The 11,168-nt window shown below is 36.8% G+C and overlaps 1 protein-coding gene across 1 annotated transcript in view; it reads right to left on the reverse strand.

Moving 5' to 3' along the window:
- Positions 1 to 10,728, reverse strand: part of SKIC3 (SKI3 subunit of superkiller complex) — a 45,554-nt gene extending 34,826 nt beyond the window's left edge. Inside the window, exons 1-9 of the mRNA XM_058823319.1 lie at positions 10,639 to 10,728; positions 9,959 to 10,102; positions 8,829 to 8,920; positions 8,131 to 8,206; positions 6,376 to 6,516; positions 4,280 to 4,378; positions 4,071 to 4,179; positions 2,089 to 2,229; positions 587 to 688 (exon numbers count right to left, since the gene is read on the reverse strand). Coding sequence (XP_058679302.1) covers positions 587 to 688; positions 2,089 to 2,229; positions 4,071 to 4,179; positions 4,280 to 4,378; positions 6,376 to 6,516; positions 8,131 to 8,206; positions 8,829 to 8,920; positions 9,959 to 10,102; positions 10,639 to 10,728 — 994 coding nt within the window. The remainder of the gene's footprint in view (positions 1 to 586; positions 689 to 2,088; positions 2,230 to 4,070; positions 4,180 to 4,279; positions 4,379 to 6,375; positions 6,517 to 8,130; positions 8,207 to 8,828; positions 8,921 to 9,958; positions 10,103 to 10,638) is intronic.
- Between the last annotated feature and the right edge of the window lie 440 nt (positions 10,729 to 11,168).

Below are 11,168 nucleotides of genomic sequence, written 5' to 3' on the forward strand. Positions count from 1 at the left end.
TGCCACAAAAGAAGTCCACTTCAGCTGCCCCTTCATTTATAACCACCAGAGAGTGGCCCTGTTCAGTTGAGATATGCATCCTAGATGGCAATAATTGCCCTCGCTGCCAGCTAGCAAAGATGAAGTTTTATACTCAGTGAGTTTCTTCAGATGCAGCTATACTACACATCCTTTCTGCGTTTTACCTTAATTTGATTAAAAATTTGTTTTTCACATTAAAACATGATTATCTGCCAGGCTAAATATTTGTGACACCTACCTTGTGATTTCAGGCTATCTGTCATTTGCCAGCATTGGTCAACCACCAGCAGAAGCAGCACAGCAGAAAACGTAAACCTTCCAAATATTAACCATCAGACAGCTTTCTGGATCCACTTAGCCAAGTATTTTCTCTGTTCCTGAGACTAAGCACCATAAGGTGCTTTTCAGCTCTCATAAACCAAGAGAGACAGCACAAGCTTGAGACTGCAAGAAGCAAGGGACTGTGACTACTGCTAACTCAGACCTACCATACCAAGGCCATGTTGGCTGGACTACATAAAGCAGTGCAGCACTGGAACTGCTCTTTAAAGTAGCAGGCAGTTACCTTGATTGCAGGACAGGACAGCATTCCTGTGTTCATGGATCTTCATCTGTGCCTCTGCTAGATAATACCATGCAGCTGGACACTGCTTAGTCTTCTGCAAACCTAGTAAGAGTTTAAAAAAGACACTTTTAAAAATTGCTTAGAGTTGCAAAAACACATAGCAAGTAGATACATATTATTTCCATATAATGCCATCAAAAACATATTATCAATCAGATAGTTAAGACTTGCCGTAATCTTTTCTGAGTCTTTTTTTAGACTGTTTTGGACACAGAAGCCTCCATGCAACAAGGCAAAAAGCAGAAAGCATGTAAGTTAGGCTCAATTTTGCATATAACATTATATATACTGAAACTTTCTGATGAATCTGCCTTAATTAAGACTTGCTAATAAAACTGAATTTCTGTCTTCTGATGTATAATTACCAAGTAATGCCTGGAAGCCTCAACACCTAAGATACAAACACATAGCTCATTGGAAGAGACATGATTTTCAAACTTTCTACATTTACGCATTATACCAAGAGCCTTCTCTTTGCATTCCCTCTGCTGTAAGCAAAGTCTATGTGTAAAAGTAAAAACAGAAAAACAACTTAATATTAATTAAAATAGAATACTATCTTTTTCAAAACATGGTCATTTAAGCAAAAATAATTTGTTTTCCAAGGAATACCTTTTCCTCTTCATGTGCTCTTAGGCACATGAAACTTTTATTTCATATTTTAGGCAAGATGTTGTTTCACTGTAGAATATTCCAAAATTAAATTTCAGAAACAATCTTATTCTAAATCTAGAAGAATGGATGCAGGAGGACATCACAGCATAGTCTAACTGACTCATGAATGCATACATCCCAATTATTTACCCAGTTTCCACTGTTAGCTGCCACAGCAGCTAGTGAGGGTGGGCAGTCTCATTTTCCCACTAGTATACTTAATGAGTATTTTAGAAAGAGTTTTGCCATTTCAATACAAGCAAGTCAATTTACAGATGAGTAAGCCAAGTCTTCAGCAAATATAGTTACTGTAGAACAACAAAACAGAAAAAAACTCTTACAATATTTCTCTCTAAATACTCAGCGTGAGTCTTTACCCAACTGAAAATGAAGTAACTTCAGAGAAAAGTCATCTTTGCTCAAGCAGAGAAATGCAGTGACTCTACTAGAGAGGTTGCATTACATTTTACTTCATAAATTTCACATTCCTTCATTTACTGCTATTGTTCCAGTTAGTGTTTCATATAATTATTTTCCCAATAACAGTAGGATTAAAAACGGTTTACCTTCAAACACTACAGAGCTTACTATAACACAAATGAAAGGCTTTAGAGATGCTACACTTAAAGCTATATTTCAAACAAATCAGATGAAGTGTTCAGCATTCTTTTAAAATCTAGCTGGTCTTAGAATTTTCAAACTAATACGCAAGTATAAGATTCCCTAAATTTTGAACATAATCTAGTGTTCAAGTTACAGACTACTCACATCTCATACTACACATTTACCTTCAGTAAGACTCTTAACAGCCTCCTTGTATTTATTTTCTTTGAGGCATTTTATACCAAAACCAATGATGCCTGGACCACTGCTTGCATCCATCTCCAAAAGTTTAGAGAAACAGGTCAGGGCCTTTTCCGGTAAAGTACCTGGTTTCAGAAAAAGACACGTTTTGTAGGGTTTTAGATTAAAAGAATAACTGCAACAGCTTACCTTATTCATATAAATGATCATTATCCTTTTGAGTTCAAAGTGATTTTCCAAAGGCTCTACACACTTACTATCCCTATCCCATAAAAGAACCAAAACCCAAGAAGTAACCTAAATACTCAGTACTGTGTCCACAAAATAAACTGACAGTCTGAAACCTGAATAATCACTTTTGCTAAATTACTCCAGGTATACTCCCTTTATTAATAAATAATTAATATAATAATATAAAATATTGTTAAATAATAATATGCTTTTCATGTAAGTTCAGCTGAAAGTGTACATGCCAGAATCTGTCACAAATAAATCAATAAAATTTTCTTCCAGAAGAGACATTGTGTACCTGCTAATTTGCTGTGATAAGCTTTTTGAAATTACCTTGCTGTGAAACCATATCATTTAATGTTTTAGCTTAATTTTAACTGACGCCACTAACTTTTGATGCCTGCATTTAGCTGCAATTGTAGACTTGGCAATACTGACAGGAACTTTGTGACTTGTTGCAACAACCTTCAAGCTATTATTTTCTTTAAGGAATTATTGATTTATGTGGCATAACAGTTGATTTCATCTGCATTTGCTAAAGGTGACTTTACAATGCACCTAAATTAACAACCCTGTGAGAAGTGCAGGACATGAAGGATTAAAACACATGACTCAGACCTAAAGAAACAGCCTTTCTAAAACACAAGCAGCATCCTTCCCCTACAAGAAGCTTGTAGGACGATGAGATATTGCCAGAGTGCTAGTATACAAGAACTGCACTAACCTTTTCTTTTGAAAATTAGTTTCTGCCCATTTCTCCAAAATGTAAAGCATTTTCAAATATTTTACAAATTGTGAGTCTGGGCCTCATTTGTCTTCATGCTTCCAAAACAAAGTGAAAAATTCTCACTTGCTGTATTTTGCTATCATATTCCATTTTTTCAAAACAGGAAAACCCCTTTTTCTACCTAAGATGAAAGTTATTTCTAGAGGGTTTTTTTTCCTGACTTGGTCTCCTTGCTTTAAAAAGAAACAAAATAACTTCTGATGACTTAAATAACAAAACAAAAAGCTAAATTCTAATAATTACCTTTGAAAATTATGAGAAAGTGTCCAATGCTATTGCAATGTTGTTTAGTAAATGACTAAAAAATTGTAATGCATAGTTTCAGATCCCTGCACTTCTGAACACACCAGGTTTTGTCTTTTTCCCCTCAAAGAGTCTCCTTTTCTACTCAGAATATATATCTAAACAGATCTGTTATTCCCTACTCACAAGGCACACTCTCTAACATAGTTGCACAAATGCTTATCTGGGGGTTATTTGTTTGTGGGGTTTTTTTGTTTGTTTGTTTTTGTTTTGTTTTGGTTTTTTTGGGTTTTTGTGGGTTTTTTTTGTGATGGAAGAGAATCTGTGTCAAGAATAACCTCAGCATAGCTCATCGTGAACCTCAGAGCACTGGCTAACACTCTTTCACTTTTTCTTAAAAGGTCAAGAAGCTACTATTCATTTATCCAGAGAGGCTGCTTTCAAGTGAGGCATTTTTCTTTGAAACTTCAAAGAGCTGGACTTCCCTTACAGCAGGTTTTTGTCACTTACAGTCACTACTCAGTTACAGGGCAAGGAAATGACAAGTCATAGGACCAAACACTTTATTTTCAGAAACATAACACAGAAGTAAAGAAAGTACTTGTACAGTCCTTGTGAAAGGTAAAAACTTGCAAACAGTTTGTCAACTAAATCAACTATTTAAAAAATTTCAGCCCTCAAAATGCCTAAATCCATCCTACTCACCTGACTGAACAAAGTGCAAGCAAAGTACTTCCAAAGGGTAAGTCATAGAAGGGTACAAAGCCATCATGTCATCACAAGCCTTTTCCAACCTAGTGACTTCATGAGGAAACTAGAAAGGAAAAAAGAGTAAACAGTTATTTATGTGAGTTCTCAGATGTGAAATAACTGATCTATTTTCTTACTAGAAAGATGCTTTGACATAACCTTACTTTAGACAAGCACTGTATGAAGTCTTTGTAAAGATTTTGGTGGTCTTCACCAGGAACAGTGTCAGCAGAATGCAGTGCATGTTCAAATGCAGTCAAAAGCTGAAATAACAAAAAATCAGGAGTGCAAAACAAATATTCTAGGGAAATGTTATCTTCATAGAATAGAATATTTCAGTTGGAAGGAACATACAACAATCATCTAGTCCACATGCCTCAGCACTTTAGATCTGACCAAAAGCTAAAACATGTTATTAAGGGCAATGACCAAGTGCCTCTTGAATGCTGATAGATTTGGGACATAACTGAATTTCTAGGAAGGCTGCTTCAATGCTTGACCAGCCTTTTGGTAAAGAAATGATGCCACATGTCAAGTCTGGTGAACCCATCCCACACATTCCATCACTAGATGCCAGAAAGAATAGCTCAGCACCTCCTTCTCCACTTCCTCTGCTCAGGAAACTGCAGACAATAGAGGCACCCCTCAGTCTCCTCCAAACTTGGAAAACCTAAAGTTATCTGCTCCTTAGAGGAGATAACATGCTTTCCAGCCCTTCCATATTAAAGTGGGTACTTATATGTTATTACCTAGATCCTACTTTAAAAGTTTACACTAGTGCTATGAACAGAGAAAGACATGAAGCAAGTTTCTTATCATGAAGCAGCACTCAGCATCTAAAGCATCTAAATTGTCTAGTACAAGATGAAGCAATAATATGATGCCACAAAACATAAGATGGTACAAGGAAGGTAAAATTTTTAAGAACATAGATTGTTCTTCAAACCTAATCCCAATTCAAAGAAGGAAATTAGGTTACTATCCTGTAAGGTTAGCTGTCAGCCTCTCGCCCCACTCTGGTCTAGAAATCTAGAAGTCTAGTCTAATCTTTTTTTCTTGACGCTTTGGGGAACACAGGCACCAGAATGCAGGCTTACAGACAACCATGCTAAACAAAGTTGTACACAGCTTGTCACTACAGAAATACTGAAGTGTGTTGCTTTCAGGTCCGCAGGGTTCCAGATTCAAGTGCTTTACTTGAAACTGCAATAAGCTGTGGATTTGCATGTGAAACTTATTCCTGAGGTTTATGCTATTTAAAAAATATTTTGAAGTTATTTTTCCTTTCCAAAAAAGCAGTGTTGCCTGCAGTTCCTCTTTTCTACACTAGCTTGAAGTCAAAGCCTTTGCTTTTTTAAAAGTAGAGATACAGATTCAATTTTCTGCTATCTGAAATAACTTCAATTTGTATTTTCTCCTTTCTGAAACACTGCTATCAGGTGATACATTTCCACCTTTCATGCTGAAGGAAGTTCATCTTCCAAGAACAGATAAATCAGATAAAACAAAATTAACTTTGTCCACAGAGGACTCATGATCATTCTGTTTGGTTTCAATCAGCTTTGTCACTTTCCTAAGAAGTTAAAGCTTAATACCTAGAGGAGAAAAGAAAATTTCATCCAAAATATTTCTGTCTAGGAAAAAGCATATGTACAAAGAAACAGAAAAACCTCACAAATCCATCTCTTCCTACTTGGATGAAAGTAGGGGGGAGTTTGTTTTTTTGAAGAACATCTGTATTGGTTATGTGTGGCAAGAGGGCAGCTAAGTGGGGTGGGTTCTATGAGAAGCTGCTAGAAACCTCCCCCATGTCCAACAGAGTTGATGCAGCTGGCTTCAAGACAGACATGCTTGGCTGAGGTCAAGAGCATCAGCAATGCTGGGAGTCCCTCTGGAATAACAGATTCAAGAAGGGGAAGAAACCAGTGCAATAGCAATTGCAGGCAGAGAGAGAAATAAGAATATGTGAGAGTAAGAAAAAGACCCGTGCTGGAGAAATCTGCTAGTGAAGGACTACACCCAGTAGAACAAACCATGCTAGAACAATTTGTGAAGAACTTAGGTGACTCGTTACACCTAAGGCTCATCTCAGGCTGCTGCACAGTTGCTGTTTCTGTCAAAATGTAAAGCTGCCCAACTTTTCCTCAGAAGTTTAGTACCTCTGAACATTGAGACAGTCAACTCAGACAAACAGGCTGCAATTACTAGGTGCACTGGACATATATATGTACCTAGCTGAACAAGGAGTGAGAAACATTACCAACTGCCCAGTCTTATTATCCTTGTTCCTTGTACTGTCTTTCAGTAACTGGATCATCTTCTTCCAAAGCTGATGAAGCTCTGCCTTTTCTGCACCTTCCTCCTGTTTCATCCTTATTAGTTTCTGCCAAGTTTCAGCCACCTGTAAACAGGAACAAATGACCCATGCCGATTACTCTTTAAAGAGCTGAAAGTCCGATATAAGTAGTCAACTTGTCACCAAAATTCACTGAAAACTGGGTAAATAAACTCCTTAATACCAATGCAGCCTTAAGAAATCAGCATTATTTAATTTACTGGGTCAGGGATGCATGGGGGACTGCTCTGCCTGGTGTGCATTCCGATCCTCTGCAAGTGCATTGTTTACACACAGTCATAATACATATTATAATTGCTTATTACCATAAATCCCTCCCCTGGTTCAGTCTTTTATAGTCTTGTTTAGGCAGTGGCTGCATTCCTAAGCCAGATGACCTCCCCTTATCTTCCTTTTGTCCTTGCTCAGAAAGCAGATCCTGTACACCCTGTTTCTTGGCCAAAAGTGCACACACACAGTAGAACTCCTCATTCTTGGGTTACCCCTTTGGTATCAAACTCTATCACTCTAGGGTAGACAACATAGTAACATTTACAGTTACCTAGTAACCCAGATTTACTTGCTTTCTGATTAAATAAATAGCAAGTCCCAATGCATTGTGTGCAACCTCTCTACCTTCCACAGTAAGTAAGCTAGAGAACATCAAGAGTATATGAATTCTAACTCTGGTTCTTGGAGGAAACCAACAGTAAAAGTAAACCTAAATATCTAGGGCACTACAAACAGAAAGAGAACAAAAGGAGCAGTCCACACTGAAATTCCAGCATGGAAAAGTCAACAGAAATGGAAAGAAAAAATAGGACCCTGAAGCCTAACTTCAGGTTCTTGTTCCATATAGAGTAAGTCTGCCTTCATATGCTAAACTATCAGCATTAAATTTAGTTTAAGAAGCTGGTATACAATGAGGCTTTGGAGTTAACTGATAGCCTTCAGCCCCATGCTCCGTGCTATGTAAAATTTTCCATGTTCCATTGCTGGAGGAGAGGTGGGAAGATGACATACAATACAATCATGCACCACCAGGTAAGAAAACAGCCTTTTGAAAGAGCAAAGTGCATACCTCCAAAATAGACATTCTGTAACAATACTACAGAGATCGCAGGAAACATGACTGTTGACAACTCCCCCTCCCGGTACTGACTAGAGTCGATTTCTGCAAAGCTTGTGTTGCTCTGAAGAGGTTTTTTGTGTCCTTATCATTGTGTTGGGAATGCAGTACAGAAGACATATGCAATCAAGTTCAGGTTGTGTACATACCCCATCTTACCCTCTAGAACGAAGCTTCAGTAATAGCCTAGGAAGGGATCACCCCACTAGTGAAAGGCTCATCGGACACACAGCACTGGCCAAGCCAGGCAAAGGACACCTGACTCACACATACTGCATTTGATACCACTTTTGACTTCTAGAAATACAACAGAAGGATGATATTCTGCCCTTTCATTCTCAAAAATAATAGTCTTTGCCATTTCTGTCAGTTTAATGGATTGCATCTAAGTCTCACCCAGTGGAAAAGACAAAATACAGTTAAAATCAGTTCCTCCTGGTTGTGGTCCACAAGGAGATCTTAAGTGGTCTGTGGCCCATAAGAATGGGGGTTCCTTGATGAAAAGTTAGATCAAACGGAAAATAATTGTTAGAAGAAAGTGCTTGACCTACCTCTAAATATTTCTTTTCTTGATGGTATAGTTCCACAAGCTTGTTACATATATCACACCATTTCTGCTTGTCACCACTAGAAAGGAAGAAAATCCCCCCAAAACAAGCTAAGTTTTTATATAACAGTGTAATGCTTTTCAAATTCTGACAAATAATTTTCAGTAAGTTCAGTTGTCAAACTCATATTTGGACTACATACTAAAAATTGCCCTATAAGTTTTACTCATTGCTGCTCTGAACAAAAAAAAAAAAAAACTTTTATGGACTTTTGGATCAGTTTTCAAAGTAACCAAGCACTCCAGTCAGCTACAGTGACAGCTGAGCTAGATTTGTTTAGAACTGTGCCTCTACAGATTGCATGACACATATTCTGTGATCTTAAAGCAGTGAAAAATAAGCCTTCTTATTAATGCAGGCAATCACCTATCAGAGACAAATGCTTCAAGTTTGGACAGGAATAGGATAACATGGAATTCCATAAACTACTAGCCTCAAGTACGGGTAAGCTAAGAGAGTTTTTGCTCTACCGAAAGGAACAGGAAAAAGAAAACTTACCTAAGCAGAGAAAACCTTAGCACAAGGGCTGAACTACTGATGTGAGAAGGCTTCAAAAACTCAAAGTCTATACTCTATACCTCCAATGGCATTGACCAACTAGAGATCTTTAGACTGAATTTATAGCATTCAATATTCTTTACCTTTCATGAAGTTCCAAGAGTTTTTGGTACACATCTGCTAAGTCTCTTTTGACATCTGTTTGGTTGGGTTTCTCATACAAATTTGCTAATCCCTTAAGAAAAAAAACCAACAAAAAAAAAGTAAAGGAAGCAAGATTTTATGACAATGCTTATGTTTTATGAGAATGCTACCTGTTCTGTATACAAAAAATATTCCATTGCCTTCAGTGGGGTCAAGTGTAAAGGCAGTAATCACTATGCAGAATTCTGCACAGCCCACTCAATCCACTTATTTTAAGTGAAAAGCTTTCTTCAATTTCTTTACTAATAACAACAATTTTTTGAAACTTGTATCGGTTACTTGATCTGGTCTGCACAAAAGACAGTATAAAACTTCACTAGGCCTTATAACCATATATATGTATATGTAATATGCAAAATACATAACAACATATATACACACCCAAGTATTGTATCAAGAAAGCCAGAACCTAATAGCAAAAGTGAGGAAATTTCAACATACACTGAATTCAAGCCCCAACAGTTATACTTTAAAATACCATTTATACTGAAAATACTAAGAACTTTATTATCTTAGAGAAACATTGACTGTTGATATCAGCAACAGATATATAATATGAAACCTTATGTTTCATGAATTAATACATAACAAAATTGTAGGTTGTAAATCTACATTGCAATAGGCTCTAATGCACACACCACACAGCTGTTTTAAATGTAAACTTTTTGATTTCAAGTAACAATAACATTCATTAACAATCCACTTGATGCTGAAAGCATCAGATAAAACATTTTCTATCCGTAAGAGAAGAACTGTCAGGTGTTCATTGAGCTACAAGCATAGAAATTTTTGGACAAATTTACTGTATTTGTTTCAATTAGTGTTCTCCCTTGCATGCCTCACCGCTGTGTAGTCTACATAAGAAATACAAACTCAGATGTACTGAAAATAAAGTTCACCATGATTTTACATTGGACACACAACTAACAGGAAACCCCATCTACTCCAAAGCTTCTCTGGAACTTAAGGGCCTCAAGAAAACAAGATACAAGTCTTAACTCTGCTTTATTCCTATATTTAACTCCATAGTGATACCTTTGAGGGAAACAAAAATTGGATATTCACATACCTGCCATGCCAGTAACTGGTTTGGTTCAAGTTCAATAGCCTTCTTGTATGCTCCTTTGGCCTGATCAGGCTGCTCTAACTCAGCAGCTGCCAGGCCAATGAATACCCAAGCATTGTAGTTATTTTTTTCTTGCTTCAAGACTGCCTAAACCACACAATTTTAAGCAAAAAATGATTAAAGAAATGATTACACATTAATCTGATTAAAGAAATGTAACTTACACATTCATGTACTGAGTTTTATCACTACAGTTTGGTGAATTATTTTATATGGCAATATTAGGAGTTAAGTAATTTTAAGGAAGACACTGAGATTAGTAACTTCAGTTTCTTATACTAGAGGATGCTTCACACCTCATGTGTTGAGTTAGTGCTGTAGCTCAGCAATTAAAGCACTCCTAGGAGGTCTGGATTAGAAATGGATTTTTATCTCTATCATTCTAGACTTAATTCTCTTACGGCCACATGTCAGCAAATTAAAAAAAAAAGGGAATAAAAGTTTACATGGGGGAAACTAACACAAACAATCAATTAAGTTAATTCTGAAAATCCATCTCAACTATCACATCAATAAGGTACTCTACATTCTGTACTCTTAATTATACAGCTGTGGAGGTATGGGAAAAAGAACAAAATGTGCAAAAAGCCCCAAACTTGCCTTCCAAGTATAAAATTAATTACCTTGCAATGTTTTAAGGCCTCCTTGTACTGTTTATTTCTTATTGCATCTCTAGCACTCTTCAACGCTGCCTTCACCTCCTTATTTGACATTGTGGCTGCTAAATACAAAGGACATATCATCAGTTCTTGTAAAAACAGATATTCTGACACATACAAAATGTTTATACCTTTATTGCAGAGCGGTTATTTTAAACAGAGAAATTTAGTGCAGTATGCCAAAAATGCATACAGCACCAGAAACTAATGAAAAAGATGGCATAGTTGAAACTACTATGATTTAGCTCCAATGCAGAATTCACTCATTATTCCAAAGAGTTACATGATACAAAGTAGCTATCCAAGAGTGAAACTTTTTGTACAAGTTAAGATAAATTTAAGGAAGAGGTGTTTTGAGAGCCTGTAGTTAGGCCACACATAGCAGATCCTTTTTAAAAACAAACTAAGCAGTGAACCGTGTTTAAGACACCTATGGCCCGAGAAATGTGTCCCAGAGGCTGCTAAGAATCAGGGTTTTCTCTGTGAGCGTTCAC

The sequence above is a fragment of the Ammospiza caudacuta genome, chromosome Z (genome assembly GCF_027887145.1).
Source record: "Ammospiza caudacuta isolate bAmmCau1 chromosome Z, bAmmCau1.pri, whole genome shotgun sequence".
NCBI lineage: Eukaryota > Metazoa > Chordata > Aves > Passeriformes > Passerellidae > Ammospiza > Ammospiza caudacuta.